The sequence below is a fragment of the Seriola aureovittata genome, chromosome 11 (genome assembly GCF_021018895.1).
Source record: "Seriola aureovittata isolate HTS-2021-v1 ecotype China chromosome 11, ASM2101889v1, whole genome shotgun sequence".
Classification (NCBI taxonomy): domain Eukaryota; kingdom Metazoa; phylum Chordata; class Actinopteri; order Carangiformes; family Carangidae; genus Seriola; species Seriola aureovittata.
Window position 1 is genome coordinate 13,396,859 of NC_079374.1, and position 23,611 is coordinate 13,420,469.

General features: G+C 40.0%; 2 protein-coding genes and 1 long non-coding RNA gene across 3 annotated transcripts in view; 1 reads left to right on the forward strand and 2 right to left on the reverse strand.

The window, feature by feature from the left end:
• agps (alkylglycerone phosphate synthase) overlaps window positions 1–10,376 on the reverse strand; it is a 30,671-nt gene extending 20,295 nt beyond the window's left edge. Inside the window, exons 1-8 of the mRNA XM_056388849.1 lie at window positions 8,962–10,376; window positions 5,243–5,332; window positions 3,921–4,011; window positions 3,714–3,834; window positions 3,474–3,548; window positions 2,349–2,420; window positions 1,570–1,649; window positions 55–135 (exon numbers count right to left, since the gene is read on the reverse strand). Coding sequence (XP_056244824.1) covers window positions 55–135; window positions 1,570–1,649; window positions 2,349–2,420; window positions 3,474–3,548; window positions 3,714–3,834; window positions 3,921–4,011; window positions 5,243–5,332; window positions 8,962–9,146 — 795 coding nt within the window. The 5' untranslated portion in view covers window positions 9,147–10,376. The remainder of the gene's footprint in view (window positions 1–54; window positions 136–1,569; window positions 1,650–2,348; window positions 2,421–3,473; window positions 3,549–3,713; window positions 3,835–3,920; window positions 4,012–5,242; window positions 5,333–8,961) is intronic.
• A 233-nt stretch (window positions 10,377–10,609) lies between these two features.
• LOC130177758 (uncharacterized) lies at window positions 10,610–12,374 on the reverse strand. The gene is made up of 2 exons (XR_008829054.1): window positions 11,666–12,374; window positions 10,610–10,882 (listed from the first exon to the last, which is right to left on the reverse strand). It is a non-coding gene; the product is annotated as an uncharacterized LOC130177758 (long non-coding RNA).
• Window positions 12,375–14,296: 1,922 nt separating this feature from the next.
• nfe2l2a (nfe2 like bZIP transcription factor 2a) lies at window positions 14,297–21,185 on the forward strand. The gene is made up of 5 exons (XM_056388907.1): window positions 14,297–14,498; window positions 17,511–17,777; window positions 18,059–18,151; window positions 18,252–18,437; window positions 19,542–21,185. The coding sequence occupies exons 1-5, from the start codon at window positions 14,460–14,462 to the stop codon at window positions 20,793–20,795; spliced, it is 1,839 nt and encodes a 612-aa protein (XP_056244882.1). The 5' UTR covers window positions 14,297–14,459; the 3' UTR covers window positions 20,796–21,185.
• Window positions 21,186–23,611: the final 2,426 nt, after the last annotated feature.

A 23,611-nucleotide genomic window follows, 5' to 3' on the forward strand; every position in this document is an offset into this window, starting at 1 on the left:
CAGTAATGTAAGCTCTTCCAGTAATGAACATGAATATGGATGAGCGGTACTCACCAATCTCTCCAGGTCCTGACCAACGATGCCAGCTTCCACATGGGCAGTTAAATTTTTCTCGTCAATCCACAGAATGCGGTTCTGCAGTTAAAAAAACAAACAACAAACAACATTATGACTGAGGAGGTCATAAACATTTTGTATAAATGATTTCTGCCAGACAGTATAAAAAATACTGTTATGTTGTTTGTTTCCTTTGTTTGAATGGAAATCACATCATTCATTTAATGTAGGTTCAAAAGTAGTTGTGAAAATGTTAGAAATGCATGTCACCATGTCTGTCATCTGAACTCTAAACCTGCCTACATCTGTTATGTTGACTTTGACATAAACACTGCCTTCAAGCGCAGTCCATGGAAACAGTTCCTTTGCCAGTTTGCTTACAATACTGAAAGTTTTGCACTAGTATGTCCTTACAGGCTAATGGTCACATGACTGTGGGTAAATGTGTGCAGAGGGGCTAAGGGACAAAGAAAAGAGTCAGTTTCCTCAAGGTTAAACTCTTATTTAGCCTCTTATTTGGGCCGCTGGGCACTTGGCCTACCCCTACCTGCAGGAGGTAATTTCACACCTGCCATCAATTATTCTCCAGAGGTAATAAACTTTATGTTCCTACCACACTGCTCCTTTCATGTGCTTCCATTGGAGCCACCTCACCTCTGACCCCTGACACAGGACACTGGTCACTGGTGTCTGTGGCACCAAACTCAATGACTGGTAGGCTAGCAGCATCCAGACAGCTTATATATCACCTCTATGTGCGCCAGGATCAAAGGGTTACACTGTACTGGTGACAATATTCACCATTTTATATTATAACCAATGAAACTTTATCATGTTCATGATGAGGGCAGAGGTATTCCCTTAAGATTAATGGCTGATGTCAAGGAATCATAATTGTGTTCCAACTGCACACTAAATACACACTCAAGACATTTTTTGGTTTTAAAATTAATAATGCAGGAATATTACTAATAAGAAGATAGATATTCAGAAACAGTTTACATGTTTAAATTCACTGTTTTTTTCAGTTATCTCTCGCACTTTATGCCCTGGTGTCTCTGAATAAGAATACTGACACCCAATGAGTCTCTCTCTTCAGACTGTTTTTCCGACCTCAATGACCAGATAGACAGTTACACCAAAACAGTTTAATGCAAGTTAATTCAGAAGCCCTGCAATTACCAGCTTGGAAAAACCATTAAATAAAAGCTGAGATGGTGTCAGGGCGTGTTGAATGTTGCGCTATATTTTGAGGCTACAGCTTGTCATGGTGTTATGTTACATTACATAATATTAATGGCACATGATTTCATATTTTGTCAGCCTCCATTTATAACCATGAGGGATCAAAAATGCATTAACACTTAATGCAAGCCAGTACAACAGTCTCTCAGACACAGACTCAGAAACACAGTGGTAGTATTTATTAAACTATATTTGCCAGACTGAATTTGATTTTTTTTCAGTTTTTCTTGTCATCGGTGACATGTACCGACACAGGTGTTTACATACCATCTGTGAGGTATCCAGGGAGACAATGGAGCGAGTTTCCTCTTTGGGGCACTCGAGAGCACTGGAGACACTAGTCCCTCCTGAGAGAAGGAAGGCAACAACATCAAGAGGAGTTACAGTGGAGAAGCCTTCAAACGGACTATGTGAATATACTGGATAATTTCCTGGTTTCAAGTTTTTAACATTAACACACCCATATACACACAACATGCACACTGCTACCCTCTATATCCTGCACTAGCATAAGCTCTGGCAGCAGGATATTGATGAATCTAGGACTGGGTACCAAACCTCAACACCTACTGCGTACAGACTGAATGTGCCTGTAGCATTGAGTATTGAAAAAGCAGTTTGCACGGTGCTAAGAGCTCAACCTAAGGACACAGCTTCATTTTTCTAAAATGACAAGAGGCTTCAAGTCTTAATTGCATAAGTATGACTGGACTTTCATTAATTATATCATCTTATGAACTAGTTCACAAATTCATGCAATACCGTATAAGATTCATTTTTGCTACTGTGCCATCCTGATATAGTCAATAGTAGTGAATGATAGGAGACAGGGTGGGGGAGCAGCAGTGCATTATTTACCAGGTTCATTCATAGATTGTCTGGTTTCATTAACAAAAAAATAAAAATAAAAATCACCAGCATGGGATGGGAATAAATAATGTATTAATGTATAAAGTACATCAATTTTAAATACACACCTAGTGTCCTGTATGTACAGTAAATGACAGGCTATTATGCTGATTAGAACCTTTACTGTCATGACTCACCTCCATATGGTATCAAACAGACATTATGTTTGGATGCGAGTTCCACAATTTTCACTACATCATTGTGGCAGTCTGCAATGACACAGAATATCACTTTAAAAATTAGAGGCCATCATAAGAGAAATGCTTCTATTTATTGTGCCATATTGCATTCATAAATTAAGTGTTCTCATAATAACAAGAGTAGACACATTGCAAAGGAAATAAAGGATGGCACAAAACACAACATGTATACAGAAGACAATAAATAACTTTATATGGTCTGAGCCATTAGAGCAGGGTGACCAGCAGAGAGGCAGGGTGCATTTTGATTTGCCTGATGGTTGTGATTTGCCTGGGGCTTTCCTCAGGCGGAGTCAGACTGCATGAAGCTACGCTCTCTGGGGTGGGATGTGCTGGATCAATACAAACCTGGTTTAGCCAATCACGGAGCCCACATCCATTCACACTGGAGTGGTGAGCGAGTGGGAAGAGTAGCAATACCCACCTACATGGATGTGCTTGACTGGCCTCAAGTGCTTTTAGAGGCAGTGAGAAATGCCTTGTGTGCGAGTACATTTTGCCATCCAATTAAACACACAGCTTTGGCCTGCGGATTACAGTTCATCAAACTAAACCTCCACTTAAAATACACATCTTGACTTCGAGGGACTATTGAGGTATGCAAATTACAGGTCAAAACATCAATTAGACACACAGTAAATGAGAGCGTATTTGCGAGGTCAGAAAAATTAAAATTTGGTGCCAGTGTGGAGGAAACGATGCCTACAGTTGCTTGGTGATTTGCTGCCCATTTGGGAGACTGCTAATCAAGTTTCAACCATCAGTCAACGCTCATTTGCATGATAAAATAGTGCCAGCCATAACAACAGAAAACCAATCTCAGAATCATAATTCATGGGTGTACTGTGCAGGGCCAGACTGTGGAGTATTGGGTGTCAACCGTCCTCCCCCTGACGCTTCTTATTAAGCCTCCACTCATACATATTAATATCCCTGCCTCTGCAGAGATTAACCCTTTAAATCACCTAAGCCAGTAGGGGGATCAGTGATGCTACGCAAGAGGAGAAAAACAGACCAATAAAAAAAAAAATATTTAAAAAACCACACAGCTTCTGAACTCACTTGGCCATACTACCATATCTGGAACACGACCAAATCTCCCTTCTCGGAGGGCAAAGATCTCGTGTAAGCAATGGCCTAAAGGAAAATACAGGAATGAGACAACTTAAGTCCATGGAAATTTTAATATGATCATCACAAATAGATGCATTATTGCTAAATTAAAAATAAAGGGTTATGCAGGTTGCAAATGACAAAAGGTTATAATGTGAGTGAATTTTTTTCTTTTTCTTTTTTTCTTACCATGGGCACGAAACACCCGGTCCTCTGCATCATGAGAGAAAGGAATACCTGTGGATTTCAGTTCCTCAATGAAGGTCTCGTTAAGAGTGGGAGGATGTACAGCACTGCTATTCAGAATGGGCTGAAACAAAACAAGCCATTGAGGTTTTGAACCATGACTGAGCGTTCTTCTTTACCATTCACTGAAGACACATGAAATGTACTCACTGTTGCTGGGGTTTTATGCTGCAGACTGGCTCCAAAGGTGCTTTCAAACCAATCTTTCAGACCAGGGATGATCATACCACTTAGTCTATACCTGGATTAAGACAGATAATGTGAATGAATTTGAAAAAAATAAATAAATCAACTAAATCTCATGTATTAGTGATATCCAGCAGCGAAAGTCAAAATCTTGAACTAGAAATATTTTAATGCTTGTCTGGTCTTATTTACTTTGAAAACCAAATGTGTGTCTAATAAGAAAAGATTGTGAAGTTTGAGTCCAATGAGGTTATTAGGCAAGCAGAGCAGTGGTGACAGTGCTGTCCGTTTGAATGCCCTCGCCATCCCTTGCATAATTGAGCTGCTGGCACAGCTAGGACCAGCCCATCAGGGGACTGTGGTGTGCCTTTGTCCAAGAGACCATGAAACACACTCCATAATGAAAAAGCCTCTGTCACAGTGAGCGCGGAGGAGGAGAGCACTGCCTCTGACATTCATTTAACTGCGCCACAGCCTTGGTTACTGTACGCCGCCTAGGTAGCTTTTCAGTTGAGAGGGAGCGGAGCAGTTCGTGGCAACTGCTGCAACAGGAGGAAGCCATTTGCTGTGCAACATCCTGTTCAGCTCCACTCATTACTCAAAATACATCCTCATGCACCCTGTGCCAGGCCTCCGTATTTGCAATTTGACAGGAAAGGGTGCCTCTACCAAAGTCATACGTCATGATTACAATAACAAGACCCATCTCTACTTCTGCTCTTGTCATGAGAGACAGGTGATGAAGGTGCAGAAAGAGCTGGTCTTTGTTATATTCAGTGAGTTTGAAGAGTATTTGCCGTGTTTCTGCACACCCTCAGACATTTAAACAAAATCTTTCTTCAGTGAATAACTGTGTTTACCCACAACTCCCCAGAGACACATCAGTAATTACAAACATAATGCGTTCCATTTCTGAACAGATTGGGAAGAGGTTTCTGTTAATGAGCAACAGAGTTTGGGAAAGCCGAAAATCCAAACCAGTGACCTTCTCAGATGACAATGAACAGTTGAAATGCCAACCACTAGGTGGCAGTAGCACCACATTGCTTTGAGCGTAGGAAGGAGACAGCAACTGATCTCAAAAGCTGGGTTCACAGCATGGGCTGTGAAAGTGTTCAAGGCATAACTCCAGCCTCAAGTCATACAGCAAGTATGTATGCTGAAGCTTAACACCACGGCTATACTAAAACTAAATCAGAGGCTGTGTACTGATTGATTTCTCTAAATCGTAAACAGTTGAGCATGAAATGCACACCCAAGAGCAGTGATGTGACATTATACTGTACCTTTTGCCAGTAAATTCTGCTTGACCTTTCTTATTGAAGAGGAATCTTGAATCGCTGTATCCCCAACCATTCCATTTCATAATCTCCTGCCTGTGGAAATATAAATATTGGCACAGGTTAAGTTAACAAGTTATATGCCTTATACTAAAGTTAAGACATGACATGAAATATGATCAGAGGTAGTTACAAAAACATATGTGAAGCTGATTCCTTGGGGAGGTGACCTGGTAAATTCTTAATTTGCACCACAGTCCCTCTGGGCTGTTATGGGGTTTGCATAAGCAATTTCCACAAGATAAAAAAAAGAAAAGTCCTTCCTGATAAGCTGATACTTCCTGCTGATATTTGAACACCCAGACGTACAGCATTTTGCTGAGAGAAAATGTCGAACTTTCCTCATTTTATTCAGTCATTCATAAACTTTTGATTCATTTAAGGTGGGGCTGGCTATCAGTTGGCAAATTTACAGTATAGGAGCCTGCAGACAGGCACACCTACAATATTCCCTGGGTGCCCAGCCCACCACTATACAACGCTCTGCTGACAGGCTCGCAGGAAAACAGCTTGTTGACATGGTAATGGAGAAGAAGAAGCAACACATTCAAACAGCATATCCATCAACAGGGGAAGCTACATATTCTCCCTGTGGTGTTTCCACCTTAACACATGTAAATATTTCACATTTATGACAGCTGACAGGCATTCTTATCTACGGCTACTTTGATTACTCAGGTCCCAATGTATGCCATTGTCAAAGAAGCTTCAGCTAATCATTTAGGAGAGCCATCCACTTAAATAGCACACTAGCACCAGTTCTTTGCTGGCGAAAGCAACAAGCACGTTGGAATGCAGCCAGTAGCTAATAAAGGTGTTCCCCCAAAATGGCTGAGCTTACTATCCAAAGAAGATGTGGAATTTCTCAAACAAATGCTACTATGCTGTTACTGCTGAGGGGTTATTCAACTATAATCACCAGCTGCACAACTAGAGATGATGTCACATTGTCTATGCTGTGACACTGTGAGGAGCTTGTGTGCTGTGCTTAGGCTCGCTGCAGAGAGACAGCTCTACCACCACTCACAGAGCAACCGTAACTCATGAGCCACTTGGGATGGGATTCTAACACAGTGGAGTAAAAGCCATAATTAAGATTAATACCTGCCAAAATGGAGTTTCCTATAAATTAAGAGTGAGAACAGAAATGAGAGTGACACACTGAGTCATATTTTAATGAATCCTGTCCACCAATGATATGCTGTCATGGGTGCAGAACATACTGACTAATAATCAATCAATAAAAGGGAGAAAGTGTGTGGCAAGGTCAGTGAGTACAGACAACTGTTACCAACTGACAATTTCAGGACATTAGCAAGATTCTGTTTAAAGGCACAACTGTGGCGCTTGATGAATTTGTTTGGTTAAACTGAGCTCTTTTCCAGCCTGCATGCATCTTGACTCGGACTCTGCATGTTTGTCCATCCTGGAAGTGGGATCTCTCCTCTTTCTCCTCCCTTGCTCTTTCCATATCAGAATTGCGGGTCCAAGGACAGAGGGTGTAGTGCACTGTACAGATAGTGAAAACCTTTGAAGAAAATTTTGTGACTAGTAATTTCGAGCTATATAAATAAAACTGCCATGACACGATTTAACTGGACAAATACTAGATATAACAAAAAGGAAAGAGAATAAAAATGACTCTCAGAAAATGAACAATAATAAATGTGAATGTGTGAATAGCTTATTTTGTGATTGTAATGCTCAAATTGTGTAATGGTGTGTATTTAACACTAAGATGTAGAATGATGTTGCTACAGATGATGCTTGTTTGGAGAGAAACACTTGATAAAAGTTGTCAATAATGTCAATCAGTCTTTGACTATGAGCTGAGATGAGGTCATGATATATGTTGAATTGCATATATGTTTAATTAAATGTAACTATGTACCACCACACTCGACAAATAGTAGAAATACCTTTCAGTAAAATGGAATACAATTCAACAACAGCTCAAACCTTAGCCTCCAAAATGACCATGCTGAATTGACACCTCTCTGAAACAGTTGTGACACAAAAATGTAACATTTTAACCTTCATGAAGGTAGGATTTATTGCAGGACTAAGGTATAGCAAGGTGTACCTAATAAACTGGTAAGTTTATATAGGTCATCTAAATGAAAGCAAAAGTGGATATAACTTTGTCAAAGCATCAGTGGTGACTGCAGTGGCTGAGCCATAATTTTAAAACCGGAGCTCAGGCCACATTAAACCAGAAAATCAGGGTTTTTGCCTGAAACCATGAACCATGCGAGAAAGGCACTAAGAATGTCAGAAAAAATCTACAAGGGCTAAAGCAAGCAAGTCTCTTGGTACTTCTCCAAACAACCTGTTATTTTGTTATTTCATCATGGCATGTGATTGTGTTAAAAAAAAAAAAAAACAAGGGCGCCCAACACTTTGTGTGTTCCTGAACTTTACTGCACTGTTGAATTGCCCCTGTTGGAAAAAAAAAAATAAATTGCTTTATAATTATGCTCTATACAGATGACCATTGTTGTTCTGTCACTACACTATGATGTTTTTGGACAAACTCACTGATTGTTTAACTATTAGCAATTCTATTGTCGTTTTCCTGAAATATCAAACTTCCACTGATAACACTAAATGACTCGAGTTCATCATTACATCTGGTATAAAAGTCAGGGCCACAAGACATAATATTTTTTCATATCATCACTGTGTCATAAAGACCAGAACAGGACGTGATGAATTTCACAAGGCCAAATTCCCAGACTCTTGAGCTAATTTACTTTGAGCTACAGTTATTATGTATGGCTGACACTAGATGTCAGCACAGTGTGGTGGTGTTTCCTCAAAAGGAACTGAGCTGCCAATAGGTTGAAAGTCAGACCACCACTTGTCCTGGCCAATCAGATCAACAGAGAACAGAAGTTTCACTGTCTCCTCCAACTGTTGTTACAATGACATGTTTACATGGTTTTTTTTAATGTGTATCATATTTCGAAATGCAGTTAAGAAAACTAAAAAACTTCCAAGGACCAGATCTAAATGACTGCCGTACTAACATATGTCTATTGAAATAGGGAGGACGCCCACCAGTTGAAATAACCCACATAGCTCATGTAGGCTACAGATACTGAGTGATAAAGCTGATGAATTAAACTGTACGTAACGGCTGCGTGTAATAGTCACAGTTGCCGTAACGACCGTACGTAACAGGAACAGTTATAGTAACGACTACAGTAGCAGGCTATTAGATTCAACGACTTTATCTGAAGAATCAGAAGGGTAAGAAGATTAGCCATAACGATAAGACTTGTGCTAAGCTTCTATATCCTCCACTGACACTGAAAAATACCAAATGTCAAATAAGATGATCTTTTTTAAGCCGCAGAAAAAGCTACAGCCGACTAACTTTGAGAAAGTCGACCACACCAACATTAAACTGTGTAAACCTAGCCGCACCCACTCCGTAGCAAATGAATGGCTACTCTGTAACGTTAGCTAGCAGGCTAACTAAAAACTGCTTCAGCTATGTTTCCCTACGTTATCTATGTTTACAGGAGAGAGGGAAGCTAGTCTGTCATTGTATGTCACCCGACTGTTCTTGTTTAGTGGGAAGTCCACTGCTGTTTGACTTAATAACAAGCTAAAGCCACAGAGGATGGACTCTTGTCCGCCGCTCCATCACAGCCTTGTACCTCCTCCTCGGCACCGTCTTCTCCTCACTGGAAGCATCTGGCTGACTCCCCTGGGCTTTGCACTCCGCGGCTAGGATGGCCGAGTCACCGTCCACCGGTCTCTGTAAATGCCCGGCAATTATCCTCAGTCTTTGCTGTGCGATCCGCTGCCTGTCGGAGCTGCCGCCGCTGCTGTTGGACGCCATGCTGCTTCCGTGTTTGTGAAAGGAGGGAGCGGATCCATGAGCGCCTGTCAGAGGTCAGCGCAGCGAAAGTGCACTGCGTTCACAGCCCGTCGGAAATATCACACTCTGTCCACATGAATGACCCAAAAAGTGGTAAATGCCTGGCGACTGGACCCCCCCTCTTTGCCACGTTTGTGAGTTAGAGATACATTGTAAGATAATTATCAGTTTGGTAAATATAACAGACGGTTAATTTGCAGTATGTTAAAAGGCTATTGGGCACTCAAATGATACGATTAGGTGATCAACATAAAATTAAATGTCAACCCCGTTGTAGCTTCTCAAATGTGAGCATTTGATAACTGTATTTTTCTTACATGATTGTAAACAGTATATGTTTGGGTTTAAGACTATAGTTCAGACAAAATTAACCCTGGCAATACGGCACCTCGTGACTTGAGAAAAGTATCAGCACATTAATCAATAATATTAAAAAAAAAAAAAAAAAAAAAAAAAAAAAAAATCCGTAGTGACATCCCTGACATAATTATGTTTAAGGTGTGGGTTTGGTGTGTTTGGTTTTAGGTCAGAACAAATGTGAGGGAATTGCACTTCTGCCTGTAATCATGATATGGTTAATTATAAAAGTGTTGTTATTGTAGGCCTATGTTTTCACTTTTCTTGATTTAACTTTTAAACCAGGGAATTAAACATAGTTGCACATGTTCATTTCATTCTGAAAAAGGAGCAAACGTGGAGCACTTGAATGCACCATTTACGTATTTCCCAGCATGCCTTGTAATATAGGGCTGCTTACATAGTCTTCATTGAGTCAGGAATTTACAGTCAGTTTGCATAGTTGTGAAACAGTAACAAGGAATTCAGCTTTTCTGGTATAACCACTTGAAATGTTCAAAGGGACAGGAAGTCATGAGCACAAAACAGATTAATGATGGGTAATAAGTGTATATTAAAGTGGACTGCATTAAGTTTACAAATGATGCTTGGATTGTCATTCAAAATTTTGTTTTTAGTTTTACTAATTGTCTACCCTGTGTATTGTATATATAAGTAAAACTGGCAACTTGAACCGAAGGTGACGATAGATCTATAGTTTGAAACTAATATTTTTTTAATTCCATTGCCACATTTTTGAAAATCTTGATATGTCTGACTATGAATGTTTTCACATAATAAACCACCATCATCAAAGTGTTAAATGCCACATGTGTAAGTTTTGTGATGTTGTTGTAAAAACTGAGAGTAAACTGAAACAATGTGACTTCTCTGTTTACCTTTCTTCCTCACCTCCACCCAGTCAACTAACCAGTGTGACTACTGTTTCCATATGGCACACAGCAATGTTCCTAAAGTCATGTTTTAACACAAAGTTACAGTGCATAAATGTCAAGCAACAGTGTTGCTACTATAGAATACAAACTAGTCATGGTTAAATTATCAAAAAAAGACAAGACTGTGAAAAATGCTTAAGACAGAGAGAAACTTTATTTGTGAAAACAGTCATTTGTCAACAGAAATATCACATCATGCTATAAACTTAAATGTCCAGATGTTTGAGGATTTATTTCCCACAGGTTTAAGTATTAACTCCCAAAACAAAGTTCTGTAATGCACTGACTGCAGGCAATTAGAGTCTAAGTGTATCACAGAACTTTATTTGGAAAGCCACAGTGCCACCTCATAGGTTTGTCCTTGTGCAGAGCCTTATCCTCCTCACGACTGGGTGCTCCTTTAACCTGTAGTAAGGCACAAAGAGCAAGGGAAAACAGGACAGCCATGTTGGATTATCCCTTTATTCATGCTCTTGACTTTAATACAAAATGTACTGTACAATTATACAAGAACAAATTATCTCCTATAGAATGAGGAATGCTAAGTAGCCAAGAATGCTATAAGACTGGGCCTACAGACAGGCTTGCAGTGTGTTAAGCAGGCCATATGGAGTCTTTTTACACATTGTCAGCTCTCTACAGAAATGATTATGTGGCTGGATATCATTTGAGCATGTGCAATAATTGATCCTGAAATACATCCCACCGAAAAAGATCCTTAAATACATTCACTTACCTCTGTAAGCATGACCATCTGGTTGGGTTGCAAAGTTCACTTATCAACCAGTCTCTGCATTGACTGACATGATTGAAGTTTCCAGTTTTGGTGATCCTACTTTAGCAGGATTATTTCACTCTTGTGCCAGTGTGTCATTGATTCTACCTGTTGAGCTTGAACAACTTTGTGAACTGAACAGGCCCTGGAGAATGAGCTATTCATTAAACAATGCAGATGGATATGATAGCAATGAAGAAAGTGCAGAAGGCCAGCTGAGCTCCAGGAGTATTCAGTTCTGTCAGTTTGAAGGTAGTTTAGGGCACTTGCATTTCTACAGCATTCAACTGACAGCAACTTCCCAAGTGCAGCATAATCACATAAAACAAGTAATACCACCTCTCAGTCATTATCCTTACAATAATTTATGTGATATGAGAAAGGAGAAGTAAGTTCTGGAAGTCATACTGTACCTGGTGTAGGTAGGCGCAAGGGGACCAGCTGCTATCCAACACGAGGGGCAAATAGTCTGGATCATAAAATGCAAAAGCAGAAAGCGATCTATTGACATCGCAGGCCATGGCCAGGTCCACTGTGCAAACGCCCGTTTTCACTGTGGTTGATGTCCGTCTGCGGACTTGCAGCGCTCTTATCGTAAGGTGACTACCGCCGCTTTCACCTTTTCTTCCCCGAGTCCTGTGCAGTTCACTATATGCAGCTGGAAGAATGTCGACGTGGAGCTGCCAAACGTGAACGCGTGTTCATGAGCGCGCATGAAGGGGGGAAAAAAAATAGGCTTTTTAGTGTAATTTCACGCAGTGGCACAGTGAGCTGCACTTCAGTGTGAGCTTCTTTACAGATACGTGCTAGAGCCAGGACCAGGTCTGCCTTATTACCTTCACACATTTCAAACGCCACTTAATTACGTCTTGATCCGACTACTTACTTACGCAGAGGTGTCAGAATTGTTCAAATTTTGTTAACTTTGAAGATTTTAGAAGCCTTCCCAACTTACTTAAATAACAGTAATCTTGGATTGACTAATAGCGAGGTGATTTAAAGTTTACAAGTGGCAGTTAAAGGCACATTATACCAGCATGTCTGTTCTATCCACCAGTGTTGAAAGAAACATTCAGACCTTTTCCTCAAGTAGCCTAAAAGCAACAATACCACAATGCAAAATACTCTATTGCAAGTAAAGGTCTTACACTCAAAGCTAACTCTGGTAAAAATGTAGGAGTGTAATCAGCAATATGTATTGAAAGTATAAAAAGTAAAAGTATATGTAATCATAGTGTTAGCCTATATTATACAACCGGATTATTATTTCTGATGTATTAATGTTTAAACAGATTTATTGTAGTATGGAAAGTAATGTAGTAGCTTTAATGTTGTAAGTTCAGTGACATACTGATGTTAAATCTGTAGCACCAGTGGTAAAGTATTCAAACCCTATACTGAAATAATGGTAAGAATACCACAGTTTATTATTACTCAGTTAGAAGTAAAAGTCCTGCTTTCACAACCTTACTCAAGTAAAAGTGCAAAATTTGTATCAACAAAATGTACTGTAAAAGTAAGAGTACCTATTAATGCTCACATTAAGAGCCCCATCTATTATTATATAAAACTTTATTGGAATAACTGATGCATTAATGTATAAGCAGCATTATAATATTGTTCCTGGTAAAGGTGAATCTCATTTCAATACTTTCTGTACTGTTGGGTAGTTTAAGCTACAGCAATGCAGTGTATTTTGTAACCTGATCACAAGTGTTGTATGTAGTACTTTACAGATAAAAATACTAATAAATACTAGTAAAGAATACCATAGTTCCCTCGAAAATGTGGTAAGTGAGTAAAAGTATAAAAGAGCAGAAAATTGAAATATCTGAGCAGAGTAAGCACCTCAAAATTGTACTTAAGTACAGTACTTGAGTAAATGTCCTCAGTTAAATATAGCACTGAATCATTTGATAAACTGATCCTATGTTTTGCCTGTAAAATCTTAATCTGCAAAGTAACTAAACGGTTATAATATGTTAACTGTCAAATAAATGTAGGCTATTGAGTAAAAATAAAATATTTCTTAATGAAATGTAGTAGAAAGTAGCACAAAGTGGAAATACACAAGTACAAGTGCCTCAGAATTTTACTTGAATGCAATACAGGAGGAAACAACAAAAAGTAGATACGAATAGTCATCACAGACTGTTCTTTCATAAACATTAGTTCTTTACGAATTCAAATAAAAATGTACCAAAGCCAGTGTTTGAAAGTAATTACATTTTCTGTTCTAAGGTTTTGAGGTAGTTCACTTGGAGTAACCTATTTCACTTAAGTATTTCCAATTTATGCTCTTTTCAGACAAGTACTACATCATCAGACAAGTCATGCAAGTTCCTACCACTAGGCCTTCTTTCTGGGAATATTGTACTTTTTACTCTGCAACATGTATTTTTACAGCTACACTTAGCCTATTAGTTACTGCACAGATTGAGATTTCACAATATCCAAAAGTGGTGCTCTGAATAGTTCTTCCACCCTTCACCAAAGTCCATGTGTCTCCCTGTTGCAGTGAGTGGCCTGTGGGTTTTCATAGGACATTAGGGCCCCTGGGCCTCCGGCGCCACACCGGCCGCGGTTGCCAGCAGGGGGCGCTATACACCAAACCAAACTCTCCAAATGACAAGAGTTAAATTAAAAATGGAAACATAGGCTTGAGTTTTAACATTAGCAACATATGAGCTGGTTTAGCAGATAGAACGTAAAATTGGAGCTCATATAAGATGCAGGCCGAATATTTTAGTGGCTTTAATGGTTTTCAAACAGAGCAACAACCAGAACTACTTTTTTTTATTTGTCAATTTAATGTATTCATAATCACATGTACGCTCAGCTTTATGGGTTATTGTAACTTTCAAATGATAGAAATATGTTGTGCAATGTTTTTATTTAATAAAATAGATTTTTCTTAGCCGGTCTGTCTGCTCAGCCTAGCGGGCTCCACACGCACGTACACGCCGTCCTCATCTCCAGCCTCATAGGCCGGAGTGAGGGGGACGATCCCGGCGCCGCAGCTCGGTGGGCAGGGCCATCATTTCCGTAATGATCATTAGATTTAGAGGAAGCAATATTTCCCTCAGCTCAGCTGCTGCGACGGACTCTATCGACTCAGGGCCAGTTCGCCATTTTAATCTGACATTTGAGGAATAACACACACGTTTATCAACCATAAGGCGTTTCTTCACGGCGACACAAATCTCCATGATGATGGAAATGGAGGTGATGCATCCCGGTCAACAGGTAAATACACCGTTTCTTAAAAGAGATCGTTAGAGGGGATGAAGCGGCTTACACTGACTGCTAACTTTCCTGAATACGATCTGACAGGGAGACAGACTTATACCTCAGGTAAACTTTCTAATGTTTGTTATAACAAATTACATCATTAATACACAGTGACAACCTAGTTATCGCGCAGATTAGACATTATAATAGAAATATACAGTAGGAAATAAGACTTTCAACGTAGAAAGGATCATTAAAACAAATTGTTAGGCTTTCTTTAGACAGAGATTATAAGGTCGCCCTCTGTACCGCTTTCAGTTCTGCAAGTCATCCACTTGTGACGTTTTTCCTCGGCAGGAAATAAAACCAATCTTATTCAAATCCAGGCTGGTATCTTAGTGTTTGTGTTGATTGTGTTGTGTAAAAATTACAGTATTTCTTTCCCCCTGACAAGTTTGGTAAACAGAAAAACCTCTTGAGGTTTTTCTCGTAACTGCCCCCCCTTTCCGACCCCTCCTCCTTCCCCCTTCCTCCAAGCATGTGATCCATATCTGATACAGACTAACTTGTAATGCATGGGGAATTATTTCTTTAAAGGCAGCACTGTTTCCTCTGTCTCTGCCGGTTTGTTTCTCGGTATATTTTGAAAAGAACAACATAACCTTGAGTCTACACTTGTTTCCCCGGATATGTTCATACACATTGAATGAAATGTTGAACTTGGTTGAACTTGGATTATTTCTCGTGCTATATGACCTTACATCGTCAGTGTTTAGTTGGATCTGTCATAAGCGAAGGGTCGGTGGAGGTAGGCGGTAGATTAAAGAATTGAGGAACATGTGCGGTTGTGTGTCATCATTCTTGGTCATGGGTGGATGAATTGTGATGAAAGACGGCGTAATAAACCACTGTGGTCGGTCAGCCAACCACCCCCCCACCTCCCCGTTTGAGGCCCCTTTATTCAGTTGGAGAAAGGTAAATGAACAACCCATTCTTGAAGGACACACACTTTGTGTCACTGCTCATCCTGCTTTCTAAATATGTCTTTATGTGTTTTCTGGTGATTTGAAGTCGTATGTCTGTTGTGCATCTTTTGTCTCTATCATGAACTAAAGACATGTTTGTTGTGTAGAGGTGAGTACTGTCTGGGAAATCTGAGTAATTATCTGAGCTAGTTTCCTTGTTTTGGTGCCAGGGCCAGGTCTGATGACAGCCATGATACCGATACAATACTGATAACCTGATCTTACTTACACGCCCACATTTACACCAGTTTATCTGGCATTAATACAGTTTCTTTGTGAAGTTAAATTACTTGGTTCTGTGAGTTGATTATATAACAGTATAATTAATCAGAGACAATGGAAGGGGCTAATTGAACCTCCCATTTATAGGTGTAGACCTTTTTTAGACATGGGATTGTTTTTTAAGGGACTCATACGACTTGTCTAATGAGCTCATGAGGTGTGACTAATAGATAAGTGTGTGGTTTTTCAGTTTTGAAAACACGGTTGACCTCAAGAAATCTGTTCAGATGTCCAACATAGGCATTCTAGGGCATTTCCTCATTCCTGCAGAAGCCATAATGTCTGGCTGTGTGCTCACCTCTCAGTCGTCAGTATGATTTATAGTAGGCAGCCTTAGTAACGTGTAATCCTTCAGTGGTCATGCTTCTGATGCAACACAGAGGCAAATAGGGTTAGTGGGTTCTTATTTTGCAGTGCCACAGCTGAAGTCAGAAAAAAACTGTGTCAACAATGTCTTAAAATATATATTGGTACTTGTTTGCTATTATTATTATTAGTTGGGGAAGGTTTACCCCGCACTTTGTTTACCTTGAATAGAAAAATCAAAAGAAAAACATAATTATATTGTGTTTTCGCCTCCTCTGTTTCACATCCTCTTTGTTGTTTATTGTTCTGCTTTGTTCTTTATTTCCCTTCAGTTCCCTTTTGGCTTCTTTACAGACTATGTATGATCTGGCCTTATAAGCATTATAAAGCCAAGCTCATAAGTTGTGTTGATACCCAAATCTGAGGAACAAACAAGTCACATGCCTTAACATTTTCTTGTGAACCAGTGTCTTGGGTTTATGCAACATCCTAGGGCCTTGTGAAATGGTTTCCTTCTGTAAATAAGTAAAAGACTCAAGGAAGAGAGCACCACAGTTTATCTTAACACATTCTTGTTTGAAAAGGAAAATAACATTCAGCCTGAGAGGGGAAATCTACAGGAAATGGTATTAAAATATCCTCATAGTTGTCAGTAGGCTGTGTCCAACGTTCTGTATCATAGGCAACGCTTAGCTTAATATGTAAATAGGAAATCACAGACTCAGTTAATTGTGTAGTGTTGTGCTCATGGTAGTTGTCAAGTTAAGGTTGTGGTTATTTACTTGATGAAAAAGCAAAGAATAAAAAAAATAAGCGAACAAAGTTTGTAATTCAAACCAGCAAAGGATCTACAGTTTTACATTCTTAATTTTATTTGGTCTTATTATACCACCTTTTTTATAAATATTACTGTTTTGTCATAAGAATTTTTAATAATAAATTCTTCTTCTTCATATTTTTTAAACCAAATGTTGATTAACTTCCTGATGTTATAACTGCTAGAGAATATGATATGAATGTTCAGGAAGTCTTTTATGCAAATTATGACCTGAAGTCTGCCCTATGTGTGAGCTGGAATGTAGCAAACAAATTCACACCTCAGTGTAATCGGACGGGTAATGACCACTTCCCTTGCAAAGGGTATCAAGTGGGAATACGTGTCTTCTGCGGGTGTGTGGTGGCAACATGGGAAACAGAGAAGTACATCTATTATTCATGCAGCTTCTCCCCCTTGACATTAGTGCCAGTGCTGTTGTCAGTGAACAGATACTGAGGGACAGGGTGTGGCAGGTGCAGCAGCCACGCTTCACAGCAGGGACGCTCTTCCTTGTTCCAATGCTGCTCACATTCTCACTGCAGGGCAGCATGGCTACCGCTCACAACTCTCTTAACTGACCTGAGGTTCTCTTTCCAGGACATGGACCTGATTGACATACTGTGGAAGCAGGACATTGATCTCGGAGCCAGGCGAGAGGTGTTCGACTACAACCACCGTCAGAAAGAGCATGAGCTGCAGAGGCAGCGGGAGCAGGAGGAGGAGAAAAAGCTGCATCTGCTCCAGGAGCAGGAGAAGGCCCTGCTTGCACAGCTACAGCTCGATGAGGAGACGGGAGAGTACATACCCCGCCCGCCATCCAGCGCCCCACTGCAGTCTGCTGTCACACCTTTGGAGGTTACACAGGTACATGCACATGGTCTTCATTGCTCATGTCAGAGGTGGACCACTCCCACCACATTTGATAGGCTACGGCTGTGTTGTAACTAGGGAACCACCTTATCCAGTGTAATTACAGAAACACAGGTGGCTCTGTAGTTTTGCATCGGTTTATTCTGCTCCAGAAACTGCTCTACAGAGACCTAAGCTCTATAAATATGACTTCATGTGCTGTTTTTAAAAGATGGTGCAAGACAAATGATGCTAGGAGGTAAATTTAACATTATGTACCGTAACCTCTGTTGCAGAATGTCAGCTTCACAGAGGAGAACGGTGATGCCCTGTCATTTGATGAATGTTTGCAGCTATTGGCAGAGACATTTCCTGTAGAGGAAACTGAGGTAAGAATATTGACTAAATTATTACCACACATGCATTGCTTTTAAACCACATTTGAGTTGTAACTGAAAACTGTCCTACCATCATATATTTGTCTCACAGAACACCACAGTTTGCCTGGACACAACTGCTGTTTCATTACCCAGCAGCAGCAACATCATGATGTCGCCCGAACAGCCAGCTCTGCCGCCGGCCACCCTCTCCCCAGGTCCACTGCCACCCTCACAGAGGATGTCCCCAGATTTGGAACAGGCCTGGATGGAGCTTTTGTCCCTCCCTGAGCTGCAGGTATAATACATGGATTCTACTGCCTCAATGGCGTGGTGGTGTGTGTAGTGGAACAAATATCCAAAGAATGCATCAATGGCAGGAGCCCGGCATTAGAGGACAAACACTTTTTTGTTTGGCCTACAAGAATGGGATCTCATATATGTGGAGATGGGCGCACACACCTTATTCCACTGTGACTAGGTTTCATTGTTGAGACTTTTTAGAGCATTGGGGAGGTGGGTGCTCAAGGTATGATAAGTGTATATGATTGCTAGCCGCTAGCTTCCTCTAGCAGGAACACAGAAAACATGTTCAGAGAGGGTGTGGCAGTGTTACACCATTGCTTGAAGGCAGAAAGGTAAAGATCAGTGCACAGTAGTCTTTCAGTAGCTGCCTTATCAATTTTGATTTAAGGCAGCTCATATTTGCATTAGTTGATGGATGGAGCTGTGTGTCATTTCTTTTGCCTTGCCCTCAAACGATCAATACTATGCACCTTAACCATCAAGTAGCACTACAGTAGTTGTTCTGGCAAGCTGCTGATAAGACACACGTTGTTGAAACAGCGGTTGTGTGCCATTTTGTTTCAGTTCATAGAAGCTGCTTTGTAGAGATAAGGTAGCTGGTTAACGTCTCCGCAAACAACAAGCTGGGAGATTGGTATTAGTGATTTCTGAGCTATTTCAATAACTAGATATCTAGTTGTCCTGGAAACCAGCTGCAGCTGGAACATCTGCACGGATAAATGACATCACTTACCGAAGCTTTATTGTTTAAGGTAACGGATTAATCTGGTTTGAAATGGAAATAAGATGAACTGATATCAACATATGAATCCTGGATTATAATATTTAGCCTCTGCATGAGATGAATGTAACTTTTAAAGTGTGTCCGTCTAGAAGCCTATTTCAAGTCGCCACATTGTGAGTCATATCATAAACAATAAAAGTGCATACTGTGCATGCATCCACAACAACGCATACAGTACACATACATATTAACATCTCATCTGTAAAATTGTTTGGAACTTATACTGTGATATGTTGACTGTATTTATTTTATCTATATATATATATCTATATCTATATTATTTTATTTATCTATATCCTTTTTTTCTTCTAGCAATGCCTGAACATGCAAATGGAGGACACACTGGAGACTACAACTTATCCTCTTGCAAACAGCCCTGAAGTACAGAGCCCAAACTTCACTTTTTACCCCATGACCAATCTCACAGATGGGGAAACAAACACTTTAAATGTTTGTCCTGCAGAATTTATCAGTACATTCGATGCCTCTGTTCCTAGTATGGCTCCACCGGACAATCTCAGCCAAATGGAGGCGAAAGCTCCTCAGCTAAATACTAACTTTGGTGCAGAAGGTTTCTGTGACATATTTTACCCCACTGCCATTCTGGAAGATAGCAGTGGTCAGCATGGCCTTGAAGGAAATGAAAGCACCACCGTGTCTGACATCCCCAGCAAGCCTCCCTTCATACCCATGGACCTTTACAGCCTCTCACCCGGTGGAGCATTTGACAGTGGCAAACACAATCTGACGGCTGAAATGCCAGACTCAGATTCAGGAATCTCTTCAAACACAAGTCCGAATGCTAGTTCACCTGCAAAATCTGCGTATGGAGATGGGTCCTTTGGTTACAGTGATTCAGACATGGACGAGATGGACCACAACCCTGGAAGTGCGGAGTCTGAATACTCAGAGATGTTCTCGCTAAATTTCCAACCTGATGATCCAGTTTCTGATTCGGCACCAATAGGGCAGCAACAACGGCAACAGGGGAAGAAACCCAAACATCACAGGACGGACCCATCAGAGGAGAGTGGCCACAACAATGCTCCCTTCACCAAAGACAAGCAGAAGAGACGCTCCGACTTGCGTCTCCCCAGAGACGAGCAGAGGGCTAAGGCCCTCAAAATCCCTTTCACTGTTGACATGATTATAAATCTGCCTGTTGATGACTTCAATGAGATGATGTCAAAGCACCAACTGAACGAGGCCCAGCTGGCCCTGGTCCGGGACATACGCCGCCGCGGCAAGAACAAAGTAGCTGCCCAGAACTGCCGCAAACGCAAGATGGAGAACATAGTGGGTCTGGAGGGCGAGCTGGACTCACTGAAGGAAGAAAGAGAGCGCCTGCTGAGCGAGAAGAGCCAGAACATCACAGACCTGAAGGAAATGAAGCAGCAGCTCAACAGCTTGTACCTGGAGGTCTTCAGCATGCTGAGAGACGAGAAGGGGAACACCTACTCTCCATCCGACTACTCCCTCCAGCAGTCGACCGACGGCAGCATCTTCCTTGTCCCTCGCATTAAAAAGACTTTCAAGAGCGAAGACAACCACTTATCTCCTTTGTAATATGGTACTGCGTTAACATAGTGATACTATGCAATAACTTTGTAGTCGCTCAGCTTTAAAGCATTAGTAGCTCAGCAGAACTATTGTATAGTTTTTGCTTACTTCTCTCGAATGTTGTAATATTTTTGATATTTTACTTCTTTTGTACTCTGATACCCTCACAGATTCTATAACCAATATTGTTTGTAAATATAAACATTACATGCTTTTGAGATTGATAAAAATGTTACTGTACGTGTATATATATATATTGTATATATCATATTTCTGTATGCTAATGGTTGTTTCAATCATTGCCACTCATATTTTATAACTTTCCCTTTATGATTTGCTGCCCAGGTTCTTTTTTTAAAAACTTCTGTGCTTTTCAATAAACTATTCCTATAGCTATATGGCCTCCTGCTTTCTGAAAAGAGAACATTGTGTGGTGAGCTGTAGCCACAGCCTATAACAGATTGATGCCAGATGGATATATAGTCTAAGGAGCGATTACATAACTTACCACATGTTCAAATGAGGTCTTGACTTGAAGGCTTTACCAGAGAGCTTAAAAAGCAGCAAATAAAAGGAATCTTGTACTGAAACAAAAGTGTCACAGGCTTAAACCTCTTTCCCAATCTGCTGGCATTTTATGAGCACAAGCCTGTTTGTACAGTAACCTAAATCTTTTAATACTGTGAAACTCCTGTCGCCAAAGAAATCACACCCACTGCATTCATTTTGTTACACAACAAAAAGCACAATTGTTGAGCTACGGCAGAGTATGCTCGGCGTGAATCATGCATGACAACTTCACAATGGTCCACGAGCTAAGCATAGTCAAAGGTAAAGCCCTACGCAATCAGTATGTGCTCTACACGCACTTTCACACACAAACACTACCTTTGATCACCAAGCTTATTTTCTGCTCTCACGACAAACTTCAGAGGGTGCGTGTCAAATTAAACTGGGAAGCAGGGTAACAAGCTCAAGGACGTATGCAAATCAAGGAAGTCAAACAATAAAACCTGCCGACATTGATAACACTTGTATTATACAATAAAGATTAAACATTTACAGCACAGCACATTACTTTCAACGGCTTTTCACAAACTAAATACTCAAGTCAAGGAAAATGTTTTTATTTAAGAACACAAGTTACATTTTACATTTACATATCTTACACTTAAACCAACATGGTTCATTGACACCAGTGTGCTTTTGCCAAGCACAGCTTTATTCTGTGTATTGAAGTCATCATTCTACATTCCTCAGTAGAAATACTATCTTGCAATTGATTGGGAAACATAAACAGGCATTGTGTTTTCTCCTCCAGATCACGTAGACATGACCTGCCTGGAATCCTAAAAGTGCATGTATGAATCCTTTCAAATACAACATGCTGAAAACCTAATTTAAAACAAGTTATTCCGTGGGTTTTTACCTCTGACACAGACACGTACACAGTCGGGTTTGAAAATATTTTTGATGTGCATAAAATTGTAAAAGGTTAAAATGATTCAAAATCCAAATGTAAATTGTTTAAAGATATTTAATGAAATTATTGCTCCATCCTCTAATGCTCAAATACTACTACTTAAAAGCCAAAGGTATATTCACAGCATATCTGGAGTTTTGTTTTTGTTTTGTTTTTTAAAAAATAGGAAAACTTGCAAAATTTCCCTTAACATCTGAACTTATTTTGAACTCTCATTGGGTCAACCAAATGTGCTACAGTAAAAATTACCCAGTTAACACTTCCTAGACAGGCCTGCCAATTACTAAATATATATTATGCTATGTTTCTGTTTGTTACCAACAGTTTCAACTTATGACCAGTTATTCCAGTTGATTCCCTGACACAATTTTTTACTATTTCATTTTTTCGGAGGATGCCTGTGATTTGAGCAGAGGATCTGACCTCTTATGACCTCTGTTAGTCGTTACCGTTTTCTGTTGCCTTAAAAACCGGCTCAACGTGCTGATTACCGTGCTCTTTTGTGACTGAAACACTAGTATCCAGTATTTACTATAAGCAGCCATCTTAGCAGTGATCATGATGCCTCAGAGTAAGAACTGCTTCTCCATGAAGTGTTGATATTATTGTTCTTACTCCCACTGAGTGATGGAAGGGAATGACAAGGACCTTTATACGTTTTAATACTGCATGGCATCAGTGATAAATTGGCATTGGTCTACGATAGAATGGCAACAATTTCTTGTATCGTTGATCAAAAGAATGTTTTTTATCAATTACTCTGATAAATGATTGATCCTTTAACTTACTTTCTAAGCAAAAAAGCCCTTTGATTGTCCCAGGTTGTCAAAAGTGAAAATTTGCTGCTTACATTATAATAAATTGAACGTGTTTGGCTTTTGGATTGGTGATCGGACAAAATCAAACATTTGAAGAGATCATCTTGTGCTCGTTACTGTGATCAGCATTTTTCACTAATTTCTGACATTTTATAAGCCAAGCAATTAATCAAGAAGATTACCAGAATTGGCTAAGAGTAAAAGGATAATAAAACATTAAAACAACATATTTTGCCTTCAAGGTATACCAAGCAGTGTGGTGAAAGGCCGATTCTAGTCAAAGTGGAACAATGCTGGATGTTATCTGCTCGGTTTACCTTAAAAGACTGTTCCACCTTGTATAATCACCATATGCACTGTTAGATTACAATATGAGCAGCCTTGGATAATATTTTGAAAAAGTCTTACCCATCCAGAACCTTCCATGTTATCAGGTCTTTACAGATTTTCAGCAAGAAGAGAATGCCTCTTTCCACATCTGTAAATCAAGCAAAGTGGTTACTCTTACCTGCTCCATCTTC

Bases quoted from the DNA above. Each gene is read 5' to 3' on its own strand.
- nfe2l2a (XM_056388907.1), top strand. From the start codon at position 14,460: ATGATGATGGAAATGGAGGTGATGCATCCCGGTCAACAG. The intron at 17,778-18,058 runs GTACATGCACAT...CCTCTGTTGCAG, and splicing joins CACCTTTGGAGGTTACACAG to AATGTCAGCTTCACAGAGGA. The intron at 18,438-19,541 runs GTATAATACATG...TTTTTCTTCTAG, and splicing joins TGTCCCTCCCTGAGCTGCAG to CAATGCCTGAACATGCAAAT.